The sequence below is a fragment of the Neovison vison genome, chromosome 1 (assembly GCF_020171115.1).
Source record: "Neovison vison isolate M4711 chromosome 1, ASM_NN_V1, whole genome shotgun sequence".
Taxonomy (NCBI): Eukaryota; Metazoa; Chordata; class Mammalia; order Carnivora; family Mustelidae; genus Neogale; species Neogale vison.
In genome coordinates this window covers 214,201,425-214,221,745 of record NC_058091.1, presented here as the reverse complement: position 1 = coordinate 214,221,745, position 20,321 = coordinate 214,201,425, and the positions used below count along the sequence as shown (strand labels likewise).

General features: G+C 44.9%; 1 protein-coding gene across 1 annotated transcript; it reads left to right on the top strand.

Moving 5' to 3' along the window:
• Positions 1-1,485: 1,485 nt before the first annotated feature.
• Positions 1,486-13,918, top strand: F2RL1 (F2R like trypsin receptor 1). Its single transcript, XM_044266744.1, has 3 exons — positions 1,486-1,589; positions 1,644-1,730; positions 11,409-13,918. The coding sequence occupies exons 2-3, from the start codon at positions 1,649-1,651 to the stop codon at positions 12,518-12,520; spliced, it is 1,194 nt and encodes a 397-aa protein (XP_044122679.1). The 5' UTR covers positions 1,486-1,589; positions 1,644-1,648; the 3' UTR covers positions 12,521-13,918.
• Positions 13,919-20,321: the final 6,403 nt, after the last annotated feature.

Sequence of the window (20,321 nt, the reverse complement as noted above, 5' to 3'; positions counted from 1 at the left end):
GGTGGCTCAGTTGTTAAGTGTATGCCTTCAGTTTGGGTCATGATCCTAGGGTTCTGGGATTGAGCCCCACAATGGGCTCTCTGCTCAGTAGGGAGCCTGCTTCTTCCTCTTCCACTGCTTGTGTTCTCACTTTCACTGTCTCTGTCAATAAATAAATACAATCTTAAAAAAAAAAAAAATCTTTTTCTGTACTGAGGCACAATCAGCCTCCCACTGTGGCTTCCATATATTTCCGCTCTCAGAAAAACTCAAAACCTGTCTAATCCTCTTCTATGACCTAATTCTTCAAACATCTGAGGACAATACTGTTTCTGTTTTCTGCTCCTCCATCACCCAGTAGTTTAGTGGGGAACTTTAAAGTTTATTATTTATTTACTTTATCCTTTCAAAGCAAGTAAAAAGTATTACTTTTTGATTACATTATGATGCTGGCCCTTGTGCACCCATCCCCAAACTCTTGCTCCTTTTCTCCCGACCCCCTTTACCTTCTTACATTATTTCTTTGGGCTACCAGATCCTAGTGCGGGGGAGACCCTGGTCGAAGCATTTAGAATGCAGTGATTAATAGAAAATGACAGTCATGGACTAGAGATTAACTGTGGTGTGTGTTTACAAACTGAGCCTATAAACTGCTAACTGTGGGCAATTTATCCAACCTTTCTGAACTCCACTTCCTCATCTGTAAATTGGAAATAATAAGCATACTTAATGCGCGGCTTGCGGTCGGTATTAAACTAGTGTTCCAAATCATTAGCTCCTGGCACTAAAGGTAGCTGTCCCAACTATCATCTCGCCCGCTTCACCTCACCGGGCGTGGAAATGGGGCTAGAAGGGGGTGAATAGGTTTGTTAGAGGTCACAGCTAGTTAACAGCAGAGCAAAAACATAATTTCAGATCCTTGACCCCTGGCCGGGACTCCTTCCTGCTCCCCACTGCTTTTGCTGGCGTCCGCGGCCATCCACCATGTCTCTGCAGATTAAAAAGTCACCCCTACAAAACAAAACAAAGCATACAAAAAAAAAAAATAAAAAAAATAAAAAAAAATCCAACAAACTCACCCCTTATCCCCCCCCATTGCTCGCTACACTGGGAAGCCTCTACCGATTACCAGTGACGAAGTCCGTGAGTTGGGGCCTTGGCTTTTTCCCATTTAACAAAGGGGAGGGAAAGACACGGAGGACCCCCGTTCCACAAGAGTAATTAAAGGGTAATGGTAGTTCTGGGCGGGGCCGGGTCTGCGAGAACTCGCGGTCCCAGCGCTCCTGTCATTTGCATTCCAATACAGCTACTTCACCGGCCCAGCCCCGCCCGCCGGCAGCTCCCGCACCCTCTGGCCGCCGGCCTGAGCACCTGCTATGCGTAGGTGGAGGTGCGCGAGCCGGGCTAGACTGCCGGGAGCCGGACTCGAGCGCCGGGCGCGAGAGGCGGGGCCGAGCCGTGCGTCCCGGCCCGGGGGCGTGGCCTCGCGCAGGTGAGCCGAGCGGCTCGGGTTTCACTGAAACTTACCCAGATCCCGGGAGGCGCCAGGAGAGACGTGGATTGGCGCAGGTGAGACCGCGGCTTCTTCGCGGAGCGGCGAGTGGGACTCCGAGTTTCGAATCACTGCCGGCGAGTGCCCTGCCCGCCCGACGCCGGGGCTGCAGGAAGGATGCGTGGCAGAAGCGCGGCGTGGCTGCTGGGGGGCGCCATCCTGCTGGCGGCCTCCGTCTCCTGCAGTCCCACTATCCAAGGTGAGAAATTGGTCAGGGAGGGCTCCTGTGATTGAGGAGCAGGGGTCCAAGGCACACTGGCAGGTGGTGGAAGCGGGCAGGTGCGCGAAGGGTGTCCTGCTGCCGCTGCCACCACTTCCCGCATCCACCTCTAGGTGACTTCGAAGGGGATCCCTGCGCCGGGAGGGCTTACTGGCTTGGACAACTTGGAGAGGCAGCGGTCCGCGGAGGGAGGAGGAGGGAATGGGCTCAGCCTCCCTGCCCCCTGGTTGGCATCTTTGTAAACTAAGGAGATTTCCGCCAATACTGAGGGGCTGACCCCTCAGGACCCTTCGGAAGTTAGTTGGCTCGGAGCGTTGTGGAATGGGTGAGAGCCCCAGGCCTGAGAAATATCTGTGTCGCGTGTTTTTTTTTTTTTTTTTTTTAAAGATTTTACTTACTTGACAATGAGATCACAAGTAAGCAAAGAGGCAGGCGGGGTGGGGGAGCAGGCTCCCCACTGTGCAGAGAGTCCCATGCGGGCCTCCATCCTAGGACCCTGGGATCATGTTCTGAGCCGAAGGCAGAGGCTTAATCCACTGAGCCACCCAGGCGCCCTATGTCGCTTTTTGCGACCCCCTTGCGCTTTTGGAACCGCGTCTTCGGGATGGGCTCACGTAGTTCCAAACTTTCCGGGACGTGGGGCGCAGAGCTCCTCCGGTACTGTGGATGCCCCAGGTCTGGAAGGGCTGGACCCCGGTGGTCTTGGGTGCAATGAGCGCTCAGCCTCGAGTTTTAGACAAGTTGCGCGTCGCGCGGATTTTACAAAAGGGACTTCCTGGACTGTGCCTTCTATTCGGCCAGGTGATCTTACGGCCCCGGCTTTCGGGCCTTTGTGTGCCACACGTAGCATACTTTGGCTGGCACCCAGGTGTGTACGGCCGAGGCTGCCAGCTCCGGGAGTGGAACACGGAGCGGCATGGGAGCGGCCGGGCGGTGCTGACTTGTGCGGAGGCTGCTGGTTTCCCTCGTGCTGCGCGGGATGTGCTCCAGCCTGTCCTCCCGGGGATGGGGTCTCTCCGGCTGAGCGGGCCTCTGCGGGCCTGGGGGTTCCTCGGCAGGAATCACGCTACTGCGTTGCTAGCGGCTGGCCGGCTGTTTGGAGCTGCCAAAGTAGCCTTAAAAGGGAGGTTTTCATTTCCCTGCGAAATTTGCAGACCTGCTGTAAAAGGCGGGTCACTTTTTATCTTCTTCGTAAAAGCATTGTAAAAGAGCAAATCACTGTCGGTTTGAATTATGAATTAGACTTAAGAATGTGACCCTTCTTCCTCTGGTGTTACAGAAAAGGATGTTATATATACTTGAAAACTGCACCACTGTATACATTTTTATTGGTCAGCGTTAGTGTGAAGGCATTTATTTATTATCAGGAACATTGAAATTGTGGTGAACACTTTACGATTTGCCTCTGTCTTTTAAAGTTGGTCCCTTAGGGGCGCCTGGGTGGCTCAGTGGGTTAAAGCCTCTGCCATCGGCTCAGGTCATGATCCCCCAGGGTCCTAGGATGGAGGCCTGCATGGGGCTCTCTGCTCAGCGGGGAGCCTGCTTCCCCCTCTCTCTGCCTGCCTCTCTGCCTACTTGTGATCTTAAAAAAAAAAAAAGACTTAAAAAAAAAAAAAAAGAATGCTTTGGCTTTAAAGTTGGACCCTTAAAATTCCGGAGCAAAACTAAGGATGTGCAAACATTAAAAAAAAAAAAAAAAAAAAGTAGGTGTAGATGACTGAATGCTTTTCTGATTTAGACAGTTCATAGAGGAAGATAGCCCTGAATATTTGACTGACTGTTTACAAATTGAGAGGACTCAGTTGTGGGGGTGCGCACTGGTTCCTGGAGAATATAGTAACTTGTTTAACGACGACAACAACAACAAAACCAAGTTACTTGTTAACCAGTTACTTGTTATTGCTCCTTGAGGGTTTTGTTTTGTTTTGTTTTCCCTTCCCTCCACAAACTTTCGTTCCTTTTGTATAGCAACTTTCCTAAAGGGTTGGTCAAGGGACAGACATTAAGGTAGGTGGAACTTTTCTCAATGGAGTATGATTGAGAAATAGAGCATCCCAAGGTTTTTATGCCCTTTAGTATACTTCTTTGCTCATCCCTTCATAGTTTGACCGTTATGCATGCTCCTCAGTTTCCTACAGGGCAGATGCTGGGTTTGATTTTCTTCTCAGTTTTCTTTTTTTAGGACTGACTCCGGGAGGGCAACTCCACCAAAGATACACCCTTCTCATTTTACAGAGGGGGGCCATGAAATTGGGGTGGGGGTAGGGAAGACACTCCATCAGACCACATTTGCATTCCTGTCCCAACAGTAATTGACAGTTGTTTGTGTAAATACGTTTAATTTTGTCTCCACACTGGATCATAAACTCTGGGAGGTCAGGGACCCTAGTGTCGTCACCACCACCGTAGTCCAGCACAGTCTCATTATCTAAAGGAGCTCAATAAATACCAAAAGAGGAATCAAGTGAGTAGGTTTGCCCAGAGTGGCTGCGTAGGGTGGTAGCGGTTGGGGATTTACATCAGCTTGTTTTAGGCATTTACCTTTTTTTTTTTTTTAAGATTGTATTTATTTATTTGACAGAGAGAGACAGCAGAGAGGGAACACAAGCAGGGGGAGTGTGAGAGGGAGAAGCAGTCTTCCCATCAAGTAGAGAGCCTGATGCAGGGCTCTGATCCCAGGACCCTGGGATCATAACCTGAGCTGAAGGGGGATGCCTAATAACTGAGACACCCAGGAGCCCCTAGGCGCTTATTTCTTTCGGCCATCTCACAAGCCTGGGAAGTCCCCTGTGATGCATTTGTTTTTCTTTTGAAGCCTGAAAGTTCTGTTCTCTTTGTAACTGATTATGAATTACACAAGTAGTATGTGATCTAGACACGTTCTGGAGAACAATAATGACAATAGTCGTGTGGAGGGGTAGAGGGAGAGAGGGAGAGAATCCTAAGAAGGCTCCAACCCAGGCACGCCACAAAATTTTTTTTTGAAAAAGAAAAGTTTAATTAAATCATATTTAGTACTCAGGGGCACCTGGGTGGCTCATTTCGTTAAGTGCCCGACTCTTAATCTCAGCTCAGGTCTTGATCTCAGGGTACTGAGTTCAAGCCCTTCTTTGGACTTCATGCTGGGTGTTGAGCCTACTTTAAAAAAAAAAAAAAAATCATTTTCAGAGTCCTGGGTGGCTCAGTTGCTCTAGGGTCTGATTTTGGCTCAGGTCATGATCTCAGGGTCCTGGGATCAAACCCTGAATCCAGCTCCCTGCATGCTCTCTCAAATAAATAAATAAAAATCTTTAAAAAAAATCATTTTCAGGGCGCTGGGATGGCTTAGGCGTTAATCTTTCTGCCTTTGGCTCAGGTCATGATCCAGGGTCCTGGGATCAAGTCCCATGTTAGGCTCCCCGCTCAGCAGGAAGCTGGCTTCTCCCTCTCCTACTCCCTGTGTTTGTGTTCCCTCTCTCACTGTCTCCCTATCTGTCAAATAAATAAACAATATTTTTTAAAAAAATTATTTCCAGTACCGAAAGTAGACCACTGCTGACATCATACATCCATGCATAAAATACGTACTCACCCAAAAATCTTTCTGTGGGGCACCTGGGTGGGCTCAGTCTGTTAGGCTCTTGGTGTTGGCTCAGGTTGTGATCTCATGGATCGTAGGATCAAGCCGCATGACTTGGTCCTGTCCCTCCCCCTACTCGTGGAGCCCTCTCCCCAATAAATAAATCTTTATCTTTTAAAAAATATTTTATTTTGGGGCACCTGGGTGGCTCAGTGGTTAAAGCCTCTGCCTTCGGCTCAGGTCATGATCCCAGGGTCCTGGGATCAAGCCTTGCATCAGGCTCTCTGCTCAGCGGGGAGCCTGCCTCCTCCTCCTCTCTCTCTCTGCCTGCCTCTCTGCCTACTTGTGATCTGTCTGTCAAATAAATAATAATCTTAAAAAATATATTTTATTTATTTTTTTTTGAAGAATTTTTTTTTAAAGATTTTATTTATTTATTTGACAGACACAGATCACAAGTAGGCAGAGAGGCAGGCAGAGAGAGAGGAGGAAGCAGGCTCCCTGCTGAGCAGAGAGCCTGAAGCAGGGCTCGATCCGAGGACCCTGGGATCATGACCTGAGCCGAAGGCAGAGGCTTAACCCCCTGAGCCACCCAGGCGCTCTAAATATTTTATTTTTTTATTTGATTGAGTGAGAGCACGAGTAGGGGTAGGGGCAGGAGGAGAAGGAAATTCCCAGCTGAGCTGAGCAGGGAGCCCCGTGTGGGGCTTGATCTCGGGATGGCGCAGTCATGACCTCAGCTGAAGGCAACTGCTTAACTGATTGAGCAACCCAGGTGCCCCTAAATTAAAAAAACAAAACAAAACAAAACAAAACAAACAACAAAACATTAAAATCTACAGTTTGTTCTAGGAGGATTTACAATAATTTTTAAATTAGTCTTCTGTTAATAGATGCATTGGGTATTTCTGGTGTTTTGTAATAAGAGAGAAATATAATAAATGTGAAGATGGGACTCTAAATTTGTGTTTGGTTTCTTGCTTGCCTTGTGCATAGTTACTAATTAACCTGGATAGATGATGTTTTGGTCAAGTCTGTGTTTGACTTTCTTATGGTTTTATTAGCTAGGCAAGTGTTGAGATGAAAACAGCTCATCCTGAAAGAACAAATGAAAATTTACTAATGTGTACCTGGGGTGGGGTGGGGGGAGAGGGTCCTCTGGTATTTGAAGCTTTTAGTTTTCAGCCTATGTTCCCAGAGGTTGAAAGCAAATAGATTTGGGGTGAGGGAGTAGTAAAGAAAAGGATACAAGAGGAGAGAGAGTTAACAAAATAAAATACTTGCTCAGTACTTGTGGTTTGGTGGGAGGGGAGGGCCACGGAAGGATGCTTCAAATAGCAAAGAGCAAGTAGTAGTTTCAAGATTTATATACGTATTTAAGAGAATGGGGGCAGGGCAGAGGGAGAGAGAATCTTAAGCAATGAGTGCAGAGCGGGATCTCACAAGCTTAAGATCACGACCCCGGCCAAAGCCAGGCACAAGCCTGAGATCATGACCTCTGCTGAAGCCAAGAGTCAGATGTTCAACTGACTGAGCCACCCAGGCGCCCCACAGGTAGTAGTTTCAAAGTTAAAAGTTTTTCATACATTTTTCTTGAAAGTAAACCAGAATTGTTTTAAAAAGGTGTAAAATCCCCCATTCTCTCTCCTCTCCAGTCTCAGCCGACTTCTATGGACAAATACTATATATTTTGTAACAATAGAAGGATTTATTGTATATACTCTGCAAGTTATTTTTCTAACATTACCTGCTCATGGTCACTGTAGGAAACTCTGTCCATACTTTTATAGGGGGGGATATTACTCATTTTATAAATGTCATAAGTTACTGAACTAATCTTTTAATTTTTTAAATTTAAAAATTAATTAATTAATTCATAATTTATTTTAAGTAATCTTTGTGATTATTTTGGGGCTCGGACTCATGACTTAGAGATCAGGAGTTGCATGCCTTACCGACTGAGCCAGCCAGGCACCCCAAACTGGTCTTTTTAATGGTTGTTGAGACTAACATTTTGTTTTGTCAGGATAAACAGTAGTGCAGTAAATATTCTGTACATTCAGTATTTCTGTGCATATTAGCTAGTATATGTGCAGGGCAAATTTCTGTAACTAAGTTGATAGGTCCTGGGGCAAGTACACTTTAAATTTTCCTGTTTTGCCACGTTGACCTCCAAAAAGATTGTACTAGTTTACATTCCTTTGACAAAGAAATTAAAACAGTGTAGAGGCGTGTGAAGAAAAAAAGGAAAATTCTCCCTTCCCCACCCATTTTACAGAGATGGCTTTTTATACTTTGGTGGATACCCCTCTAGATTTCAGGTGTTGCATATAAATGCATATTTTGTTACACAGTTGGAAGCGTGTTCTGTCAGTTGCTTTTTTCTGTCGACAGTAAAGTGTAGTTATTTTTGCATTTCAAAGATTGGTAGAGCATCTACTATATATTTTTTTAAAGATTTATTTATTTATTTGACAGAGAGAGAGAGAGAGAGAGATCTCAAGTAGGCAGAGAGGCAGGCAGAGAGAGAGAGGAAGGGAAGCAGGCTCCCTGCTGAGCAGAGAGCCCATGCGGGCCTCCATCCTAGGACCCTGGGGGATCATGACCTGATCTCTGATCATGACCTGATCATGACCTCTGCCTTCGGCAGAGGCTTTAACCCACTGAGCCACCCAGGTGCCCCTAGAGCATCTACTATTAATGTTAGGGACCATCTGGGGATTTGGTAAGTTAGGAATAGGGGCTGATGAACATTGTTTATTTCCTGTTGCAGTGGGGGTGGGGGATGCTGCCTTGAGTATTGGCAGGTAGGTATTCTTGCATACTTGGGCAAATGCTATTGATTACAGCCCATAAATGGAGATGCTTTTGTACCCAGTCCTTCATACGTGTTTAAAATTCATATGTGCATTTAATTTTTTCCCCACTATGAAATAGAAGTGATTTTATCAAGGGCTGGGGGGGTTGCTCCTGGGTGGCTCAGTCTGTTGAGCATCTGACCCTTGGTTTTCGCTCAGGTCATGATTTGAGGGTTGTGGTATTGAGACCCCCATCGCACAGTGCACAGTCTGTTCAGGATTCTCTCCCTTTCCATCTCCCTCCCCCTTTTCGCTCATGCCTGGGTGCCCTCTGTCTCAAATAATATCTTTAAAAAAATGATTTTACCCTATTGACAGGTGGGAGATCATGGGTAGGTAGGTAGGTAGATAGTTGGGAGCTGGGTTAGTATCAGTTCTAGACAAGTTCTGTGAGTCTTGGTGACTGGTACAGAGCATTTGTATGGGGTAAACATCTGTGCACTATGCTGAAAGGCCTCTAAGGATCTTTGAGTAGCATCTCTTTATTTTAGTATTCTTTTTTTTTTTTTTTTAAAGATTATTTATTTATTTATTTATTTGAGAGAGAGAGATCACAAGTAGGCAGAGAGGCAGGCAGAGAGAGAGATAGGGGGATGTAGGCTCCCTGCTGAGCAGAGAGCCCGATGAGGGGCTCGATCCCAGGACCCTGAGATCATGACCTGAGCTGAACCCACTGAGCCACCCAGGTACCAGTATTTTAGTATTCTTATTTTAAACAAAATTTGATCTCTTTACATCAAACTCCTGACCTTATGTGCTTGATACTATGGAGAGTTTTAAACATCTGAAAGTAGATTATAGTGAATCCATGCACTCCACACTCGGGTTGTAGCGTGTATCATTACTTCTTTTATTGCCAACTAGTATTCCATTGAATGCATATACCATGTTTTGTTTATCCATTCATCCATTGATGAACTTTTGGGTTGTTTCCCCCTTTTCTAAAATTTTTAATTATTTTTTTTAATTTTTAAAGATTTGTTTATTTGACAGAGACAGTGAGAGAGAGAACACAAGCAGGGGCAGAGGGAGGGGGTAAGCAGGCTCCCTGCCAAGCAGGGAGCCTGATGTGGGGCTCAATCCCAGGAACCCGGGACCATGACCCGAGCGGAAGGCAGCCGCTTAACCGACTGAGCCACCCACATGTCCCTGGGTGTTTTTTTTACTGTGGGTTTTAGTCAGGTATCTGAGGAATACTGTAATATATAGCAATATTTTATTTTATTTATTTATGTTCATTTTTTAAAGATACTATTTATTTATTTGACAGAGAGATACTCAGCAAGAGAGGGAACAGAAGCAGGGGGAAAGGGCAAGGGAGAAGCAGGCTTCCTGCTGAGCAGGGAGCCCAACATGGGGTTCGATCCCGGGACCCTGGGATCATGACCTGAGCTGAAGGCAGATGCTTAACAACTGAGTCACCCAGGTGCCCCAATATTTTGTTATTTTTAATTTAAAAATAATTCATATGCTTCTTAAAGCATTGTGAAAGACATTCGATAGAAGGAGAGTTGGGCGTATCCTAAGTGCTTAGTTTCCTGTGGCTGCCGTAACAGTAGCCACTAGCTGGTGGCTTTCAGCAATAGAATTTTATTCATTCACAGTTCTGGGGGGCAGAGGTCTGAATTCAAGGCATTAGCACGTCTGAAGACTCTCGGGGAGAATCTGTTCAGTTTTTTCCAGCATCTCATGGTTGGTTTTACTTGGCATTCCTTGGCTTGTTCCTCAGCATTGTTCCAGCCTCTGCCTCCAATTTCATAGGTTTTTTCCTTTTGGTCTTGTCTTCTATTTTTCTCAAGTCTCCGCCTGCCTTTCTCTTGTAAAGACACTTGTCATTAGATTTGGGGCCCACCTAGATAATCCAGAATGGTGTTCTTGTATCAAGATCCTTAATTATGTCTATGAATATCCTTTTTTTTTTTTAAGAGAGAATCTTATTTATTTATTTATTTGCGAGAGCACACACACGAGTACACAAGCAGGAGGGGAGAGCTGGAGGGAGAGGGAAAGAGAATCTCAGGCAGACTCCCCATTGAGCACAGAGCCTGATGTCGGACTGACCTTAGGACCCTATGATCATGGCCTGAGCGGAAATCAGGAGTTAGATGCTCAGCTGACTGAGCCACCAGTTGCCCCCCAAAGATCCTTTTTTTCCCTCCCTCTCTCCCTTCCTTCCGGTCCTCTTTATTAGAGAGAGAGAGGAGAGACAGAGCACATGGAGGGGGAGAGGGAAAGGGAGAAGCAGACTCCTCTCTGAGCAGAGCCCAATGTGGGGCTCAGTTCCAGGACCTGTGGGTCATGACCTGAACCAAAGGCAGACGCTTAACCGACTGAGCCACCCAGGCGCCCTCCCTCCATGAACACTTGGTTAGGCGGGATGTAGGCTGGGTGTGCCATTTGTGTGTGGTTTCTAAAGTTGAACGCACATACGGAAATGACAGCATAAATTGTTGGTACTTGCTTGAAAGTCAGAGATTTGTCTGAACACAAATAGTGCACTGACATGTTCAGTGACCCTGAGGTCAGAAGACTTGCCTGCCAGCTGGCCTCCGTAGGAAGGTTTCCAGGAGGCCCTCACAGAAGCAGGGGAATCCTGCTTGCACTATCCTTGTGGGTAGAGAGGGAATGTCCCTTGTGCTCCTGGAAATCTCCCTGTGTCAGACTTTGGAAGAGGGAATGACTGGCCAGGCTGGATCCTGTCTCACAGCCAGAGAGAGATGGCCATTGTGCAACAGTTAGGAGCTAATAACTGTGGATAGTTTGTAAAACAATAAATTGAAATACTCAGTTTCTTTTGAGTCCTAGAAATCAATGTTCTATTTCACATGTATCCTACAACCTTCTAATAAAAAAAAAAAAAATTGTAAAAACAAAGAAACAAAACCCAATAATCCCATCACCTGAAGAAAGCACTATAAGCCTTTTGTATACTCCTTCTGTCTTTGTCTAAAGTTTTTATTTAAGGATTTTATTTACTTACTTGAGAGAGGGAGAGCACATGCAAGCAGTTGAGGGTGAGAAGAGGGGGAGGAGAGGGAGAGAATCTCCAGCAGACTCCACACTGAGCATAGAGCGAGGCAGGGCTCAGTCTCACGACCTCATGACCTCAGTGGAAACTGAGAGGCAGACACCTAACCAACTGAGCCACTCAGGAGCCCCTGAAGTACTTTTATTTAAACCATTACTGCTGAAAGAGTAATCCCTGCAATGACCCTTGTCTGCCTTGCCTTTCTTGTATAGGAACCAATAGAACCTCCAAAGGAAGAAGTCTCATTGGTAAGATTGAGAGCTCCTCTCAGATCACTGGGAAAGGAGTTACCGTGGAACCAGGCTTTTCTGTGGATGAGTTTGCTGCCTCCGTCCTCACTGGAAAACTGACCACCGTCTTTCTTCCAGTTGTCTACACAGTTGTATTTGCGATTGGTTTGCCAAGTAATGGCATGGCTCTGTGGGTCTTTCTTTTCCGAACAAGGAAGAAGCACCCTGCTGTGGTTTACATGGCCAATCTAGCCTTGGCAGACCTCCTCTCTGTGATCTGGTTCCCTCTGAAGATTGCATATCACATACATGGCAACAACTGGATTTACGGGGAAGCTCTTTGCAAAGTACTCATTGGCTTTTTCTATGGCAACATGTACTGTTCCATTCTCTTCATGACCTGCCTCAGTGTGCAGAGGTATTGGGTCATTGTGAATCCCTTGGTGCACCCCAGGAAGAAGGCAAACATTGCCTTTGGGCTCTCGCTGGGAATATGGCTGCTGATTCTGCTGGTCACCATCCCCCTATATGTTGTGAGGCAGACTGTGTACATTCCAGCCCTTAACATCACAACCTGCCATGATGTGTTGCCTGAGGAGGTGTTGGTAGGGGACATGTTCAATTACTTCCTCTCTCTGGCCATCGGAGTCTTTCTCTTCCCAGCCTTCCTCACAGCCTCTGCCTATGTGCTGATGATCCGAACACTCCGGTCTTCTGCGATGGATGAAAACTCGGAAAAGAAGAGGCAGAGAGCCATCAAACTCATTGTCACCGTCCTGGCCACTTACCTGATCTGCTTCACTCCTAGTAACCTTCTGCTTGTGGCCCATTATTTCCTGATTAAAACCAGGAGCGAGAGCCATGTCTACGCACTGTACATTTTAGCCCTCTGTCTTTCCACGCTCAACAGCTGCATTGACCCCTTCGTCTACTATTTTGTTTCCCAAGACTTCAGGGATCACGTGAAGAACGCGCTCCTCTGTCGAAGTGTCCGTACTGTGCGGCAGATGCAGATATCCCTCACATCACAGAAGTTCTCCAGGAAGTCCAGCTCTTACTCTTCGAGTTCAACCAGTGTTAAGACCTCTTACTGAGTTACTCAGCGTCTCTGTAAAACCATTGGGGGGATTTGGAACCTGTGTAATGTACGGGTGTGTTTCTGTTGCTCTCTGACCCAGTGGATCTCACCACACACCATGTATATGGAGCACCTCTGAGGATGGCTAGAAGCTTCCCTGTTAGCATGAGGGAAGTCTCTCAAATCAACCAAGATGGCAGTTTCAGAATTCCTCTCCTCAGGTGTTCCCGGAAATGGAACTAACAGAAGCAGACTTCTCAGAAGGCAGTGAGAAAACAGAAGCTCAGGGTCACTAGTTCTTACTAGTGCTGACATGAAGGCATAGTTTGTAGGAGAACCTTACAGCCGTGTGGGAGCTTCCATGTCCTCTGAGATGAGCAGTTCAAGGGACTGACTGTAGAGATTGAGGAAAGTGAGGGAGGTGAAGAAGCTATGCGAGTCGGGGTTGGGGTCGCTTCCATTCCAGCCGGGGACAGCGGTTAGGATTGGACTGTAGACTTAACAGTGTTCAGTGGGGTTCTTCTACACCTCCTGTGGATCTTGTTTAAAAATGCGGGTTCGTCAGACTCAGGAATGAGAGGGCTTAGGGTCTGAGGTAACTGCATTTTAACAGGATTCTGCCATGCACACTTGGGCTCACCCAGGTTTGAGAGCCGCTGGTCTGGGTCCCAAGGGAGAAGCAAACTGCTGTGTGTTTCTTCTGTGAGAATACATTGAAGATTTTAAATGTGGAAACACAAAGTTCGTGTAACTTTATATCGACTCAATCTTCAGGTGATCTGAGATATAGATGGTTTCAGAGTGAGAGGGGATTTTACCACTTAGTGTTTTCTAGAATTATAGTTGAATTATTTATTGTCAGTTTTTTTCACTTGCTACAAATACGAAATTGTAATGCCTTCACTATATTTGAACCACATCTGTTTGGAAAAGAATGCGAAAGAGATGTGATTTGTAATATATTTAGGGGGTACGTATTCCAAACTGAATTTGTATAACTTGTATTTGTGAATTTTTGGAAATAATCTCATTGTAATGATTGATTTATAAAAAACACATGACCCCCCTTTTTTTTTAACAACTTATTTTTGAGTTGTGTGTTCTGTGGGTTTTTTAAAGGAGGGTATGGGAAAAGGGAAGCCCCAGCATCACTTCTATAAAAAGCAATGTGATGCTCACGCCATATTTTCCTAGGTAAATAGGACCAATATAGTACATATTGCTTTATGACAGTTGTTTTCACATAACATTTTAGAATTTCTTCCATTCACTGTTCATTGACCTCCATTTTTCATGGATACAGACTCTAATTTGGGGATATATTAAGATGTATTTAGCCATTCCCTTAGCAATGTCTCCTGAAGTCTCTCTCTTTTTGTTTTTATTGTTGTTATTAAAACGGTGCTGCACTGGACATCTGTGTAGACCTGTTTGTGAGTATTTCTGTAGGATAAGTTCTAGAAGTGGAATGACCAGGTCAGAAGTCAGATTACCATTTTAAATTTTGGTAACTCTTGCCAAATTGCCTTCAGTAATTTATATTTCAATCAAAATAGTACATTTGCACCTGTTTCCTGAAATGCTCATCCATATTTAGTCTGTCAGTCTTTCACAATTTTGCTAATCTGACTAGAAACAGAATCTTACTGTCCTAATTTGTATGGAAGCAGCATAGCCTCGTGGAGAAACAGAGCTGACGTCTGACCCCCTCATAGTTGGTTTCATGAGCTAAGGAAAGATCCTTCTCTGTGCCTTAGTTTCTCAGTTGTAAAATGACGATAACGGTATTTTCCTTATAGAGGTACAAGGATTAAGTGTTTGGCACATGTATGCACTTGTAAATACCATGGAGCACTGTGACTTCCTCTCTGACTGCTGATGAGATGTCATTTCTGCTCCGCCCCCCTTCCCCTTTCAGTGCCTGTGTATACGCTTGCCTTCCCAGAACACTCTGCTTGGTGTCTCATAGCAGGCTTGGGTTGTCTTCATTTTACAGGTAAGAAAGCAAAAAGATGGTGGACACAGAAGAAAAAGAAGCAGAAGCAGATGGCTCCCAGGGGCCCTGCAGGTAGTATATGGACTGATCCAGTGGAAAAACGTACTTTGGTATTTGCATTTATTAGTCATTTTTATCATACATGCTGGTATATTAAACTGAACAAGAACATATGATATGAAAATTTTCTTTCCTACCTATGCCCATTCTCATCTCCCAAAGAAAACAAATTTTTATAGTAACTTATTTATAAAATATATATATTCTATATTAAATATCTTAAATATATATCTTGAATATTATATATTAAATATCTTAAATACATGAATATATAACATGTGCACACATGTTAACTTATAAATCCATTAATGTGGATCTTCCTAATTTTTTTAAAATACATTTTTTAAACATTTTATTTATTTAGAGAGCAAGCACAAGTTGGGGGAAGGGCAGAAGAAGAGGGAGAGACAGACTTGCAGACTGAGTGCAGAGCCCCACACAGGGCTCAGTCCCATGCCCCTGAGATCATGAACTGAGCTGAAATAAAAAGAGTCAGATGCTTAACCAACTGAGCCACCTACCCTTTTTCATTACTTTTAATGACCAGGTAATATTCCCTGTATGGGTGATTATTGTTAGTTTCCTAAGGAAGAGGGTTGTTGATGTTGGTTAATTTTTCATCAAACTACTTTTTTTTTTTTTTTTTAAGGATTTATTTATGTATTTGAGAGGTTCCTGTGCATGCCAGCAGGCAGGGGGAGGCACAAAGTGGGGGTGAGGAAGAAAGCAATCTCAAGCAGACTCCGTGCTGAGCAGGACACTCAGTCCTACTGCCCCTGAGACGAAAACCACAAGTCGATTAACTGGCCCATCCAGGCACAGCGGGGTTCACATTTTTAAATCATCTGCAAATTTGAATCTTTTGCACTCCACTGGCTCCATTCAAATTAAGAGGGCCGTCTTTTTTTCTTTCTTTCCTTTTTTTTTTTTTTTTAAGATTTCATTTATTATTTGACATCACAAGTAGAAAGGCAGGGAGAGAGAGTGGGAGAAGCAGGCTCCCCGCTGAGCAGAGAGCCCCTGAGATCACCAGGACCCTCAGATCATGACCTGAGTCAAAGGCAGAAACTTAACCCCTGAGCCACCCAGGCACCCCTAAGAGGGTGGTCTTAAAGTGAATGTGGATTTGTGCAGGCAAGAATGCTTAACTGCCTGGTTTGGAGTTGTTTTATGGATATTTCCTGGTTGTCACTTAACGTCGTTCATAGCAGCAGTTTCAGACTAACTGATTTCCTGGTCACCAAGATTTCTTAAGTCCTGGGGCTGTAATCTCATCAGTATGCATAGTTCAGTGATTACAACTTTCTTCCTGGAACTTGAACTCACTGGAGGCCCTTGGTAGGATTGGACTATGTTAACAGAATCAAAGGTAAATTTTGTCACTGCTCCCCCCCCCAGTTTTATTGATCAAAGTCATCTTTCTGTGCTGCAGAGTTTAGATGTTGTCTTTACGAGAGAAGTTTTTGATTCCACTAGTCAGAGGCATGTGTCATCCACCCCCAGTTCTGAAGAACAAAGAAATGAAAACCTCTGGCAGATGAGTCCTACATTTTTTTAAAGCCTAGGAACCTCATAGAGTCGGGGGTTCTCCGCACTTTGTCTTTATTAAGGAGAGTCTGAGCTGGCTCGGGTGTAGGCTGCTCTTGCCTCTATGAGTCAGTCATTTGGTGGAGTATTTCCCAGCTCTGTCTTTATTGGCGAGTGAGTAGGCTCAACTGGAGTTAGGGGCCATCCCCTCCTGCACAAACCATTGCCCGAGCCTGCAGCCTCCATGGGGAGCTCCAGGCAAGCCATCAGCACCTAGCAGCAGTGTGAGTGGTTCTTTTCTCCATGCCACAAACAGTTCTGCAATGTTATTGCTTATTAAGTGCAAGTAATCAGGATTCCTACCTTAGCAGTAGTTGTGCGGTCAATGTTCTCAGTTAGAAGCAAAACCAGACCTCCAGTATTTGGGCTGCTGGAGAGCCTTTAAAGAAGATCAGCCTAGGGGCGCCTGGGTGGCTCAGTGGGTTAAAGCCTCTGCCTTCAGCTCAGGTCATGATCTCAGGATCCTGGGATCGAGCCCCCCTCTCCCCCCCCCCCCCCCCCCCGCATCGGGCTCTCTGCTCCGCGGGGAGCCTGCTTCCTCCCCTCTCTCTCTCTCTGCCTGCCTCTCTGCCTACTTGTGATTTCTCTTTGTCAAATAAAATCTTTAAAAAAAAAAAAAAAAAGGTCAGCCTATTCCAAAGTTAGATCTTGAGAATAGGAGAAAGTCAAGGAAAGCATGAAGGAAAAGGTGGCTTGGGAAAGGCCATCATTATGGTTTATCCCTCTGAACACTGTTTTGCTTAAGTATTATTTTTTTTAGAGAAATGCAGAGTTTTGTTTTAAAGATTGGATTTATTTATTTGACAGAGACACACAGTGAGAGAGGGAACACAAGCAGGGGGAGAGAGGGAGAGGGAGAGGCAGGCTTCCTGGTGAGCAGCCAGCCAGGGATGGGGCTCAGTCCCAGGACCCTGGGATCATGACCTGAGCAGAAGCAGCAGCCGCTTAATGACGGAGCCACACAGGCACCCTGCTGCACCTTTTTAAAAAAGATTTTATTTTTAAGTAATCCCTACACCCAACCTGGGGCTTGAATTTACAACTCAAGATCAGGAGTCTCACGCTCTACTGACTGAGCCAGGCGGGTATCCTGGCACTTAACCTTTGAGCAGAAAAAGAGTCTGTTTAAAGAGATTGAAAAGAGAGAGAAAAGCCAAAGAAGGGAAGCCAAAGATGTGTAGGAGAGAGTGGTCAACTATGTAGAATAAAATCCGAACAGAGAAGTGAGCCAGTGCTCTTCATGGAGAACACTGATGACCTTGACCATATCTCAGTCACATGGTGGGAATAGGAGTCCACGGTGGGTGTGTTCAAGAAAGAATGAGAAGTAAGGAAGGAAGTAGACATGATAATGACATGACCCTGTTCAGCAGGTTGAATTACGAAAGGGAGCAGAGGATTGTGGGACAGGACAACCGCTGAGTGATTCTGTTATCTTTAGAATATGCTAATGAGTGTGATTCAGGAGAGGGAACTGTTGAGGGTGGAGTGTCTTTGGATATACTGTGTTACGAGAAATATAACTTTTTTTTTAAATAGAATTTCGTGGTCAAAGGGGGTGTGTCATTCTGATCACAATAAATTACCCTCTGGATGTTGGGTCAGTCTGCACTTGTCAACACTGTGTCCGTGTCTGTTTACCTGCTCTGTCGTAAAAACAGTTGTCACAGTCTGAAATACTTGCCAATCTGAATGTCTTGGAAGAAATAAAGCTGTGTCCTTCCTCTATATTTTCCCCCAGCTCCTTCTCACCCGGATGTTTGAAAGAGTCTGGCCTGGGGGAAATTTTGTCTCATTTCTCTTTGTATTATCTCTGAGAGGAAATCTAAATTGCTTTTCTGGGTGGGCTGCAGAAAACTTCTGTTCCCAACGTTGTTTATTCTGGAAAGTTTTCTTTTCTTTCTTTCTTTCTTTTTTTTTTTTTTTTTTTAAGATTTTATTTATTTATCTGACAGAGATCACAAGTAGGCAGAGAGGCAGGCAGAGAGAGGGGGAAGCAGGCTCCCTGCTGAGGACCCATCCCAGGACCCTGAGACCATGATCTGAGCCGAAGCAGAGGCTTAACCCACTGAGCCACCCAGGTGCCCCTATTCTAGAACGTTTTCTATCTTTCCTTGATGGAGAATGTGAAGGCATGGCTTTGGTCACCACAGCTGATACTAACAGCCTGAACTCCGAGCCCTGGGCCCTGGGCCCTGGCCTGCTCACCTGCAAATGGATTAATTCACAACATCACTGTGTCTTGGCTCAGTTCCAAGTTCCTCACCCCAGTTTCACCATGTAGCCTGGGGTGAATGATGTCAGTACACAGAAGGGTTTAATTATAGCTTCTGTGTAACACAGGGTAGACTTAATTACTTAATCCGGAGAAAGCAGTTGTAGCCAAGCTCTGTGTTCTGAGTTCTTTCAGAAGCCACTTGGGCACCTGTAGGGGACTGTGTCTTGTTCTTACTGTTGACAGACAGGTTTTCACTCCAAAGATTTTTGTAGATGGGAGATTTTGTTAAAAATACAACTGCTCTAGGGGCACCTGGATGGCTCTGTGGGTTAAAGCCTCTGCCTTCTGCTCGGGTCATGATCTCAGGGTCCTGGGATCAAGCCCCAAATCGGGCTCCCTGCTCGGCAGGGAGCTTGCTTCCTCGCCTCTCTTTCTCTGCCTGCCTCTCCGCCTACTTGTGATCTGTCTGTCAAATAAATAAAATGTTTAAAAAAAAAAAATATATATATATATAACTGCTCTATCAGAATTTGTGGTTTTTAAAAAAATTGCAGGGCCAAGAGGAAGATGGTGTTTATTCAATAATGTTTCTGTTAATTAAAACTATAATTCTTTTTTCAAATTTAATTAGGGAGGATTTGTACTCTTGCAGATGGTGTATTGTATAAGGAAGTGCTGTGTATCCATCACTCAGTCCTCACAAACATTAACTGTTGTTAAATTCTACCCCATTCACCTCCTCATCTCATTTATTCTGAAGCCAATCCTGAAAATTGTTTTATTTCACTTGTAAATGTTTCAGTACTCTAAAAGATATGGAATTTATTTACTTTAATTTTTTAAAAAAATACTTCATTTATTTAGTTGACAGAGATAGATCACAAGTAGGCAGAGCGGCAGGCAGAGAGAGAGGAAGAAGCAGGCTCCCTGCTGAGCAGAGAGCCCTACGAGGAGCTTGATCCCAGGACCCTGAGATCATGATCTGAGCTGAAGGCAGAGGCTTTAACACACTGAGCTACCCAGGTGCCCCTGAGATACAGAATTTAAAAATTATGCTTTACAAAAGGCAATTTCTTAATATCAAGTATTCTGTCTGCATTCGAATTTCCAATGGTCTCAAATATTCTTAGTGGTTTCTTTTTTTCAGTTTTATTTTTATTTATTTTAAAGCTTTTATTTATTTGAGAGAGAAAGTGTGTGTGTGTGTGTGTGTGTGTGTGTGAGTATGAGAGAGAGGGGAGAGGGCCAGAGGAAGAAGCAGACTCCCTGCTGAGCGGGAAGCCTGATGCAGGACTTGATCCCAGGGCTCCAGGATCATGACCTGTGCTGAAGGCAGTCGCTTAACCAACTGGGCCAACCAGGTGCCCTCTTTTTTTAGTTTTAAAAAAAGTCAGAACCCAATGAAAGCTCACACTGCAACAGATTAATGTCTTTTAAGTCTCTTAATTTATCTTTTATCCTCCCTTGCAATGCATTTGTTGAGGAAAACAGGTTGTAGCTTTTCCCACTGGATTTTCCTAGTTGCCCTCCACTGACATACAGTATGGCCCTCCACATACAAAAAGCATGCTACAGGATTAGAAGGTTCTGTTGACTAAGATCTCTGATCTGTTCATATTGCACTTACGGGAAGCAGTCAAGAATAGTAAAATTCATAGAGCTTTGCTGCCTCATGGTGATGTTAATATGCTTCTAAGGATGGGGAAAAACAGAGACCAGGACCTCCACCCTCTGGATCTGGCTGGCTGTGCCTGAGAATTCCACGCTGACAGGATTTATCATTAACTGGCAATGAGGACATTTCACATGTGCCTTTTGCTCCTACGTATTTGGTCTGATCTCCCTAGAATGCCTGTCATTCTATAATTTTACCATTTGCATACTCTGAACTTTCCCTACCTCCCTACTTCACTTCCTCCCTTCCCTCTTCCCTCCTTTCTTTCCTTTTTTGCTGTT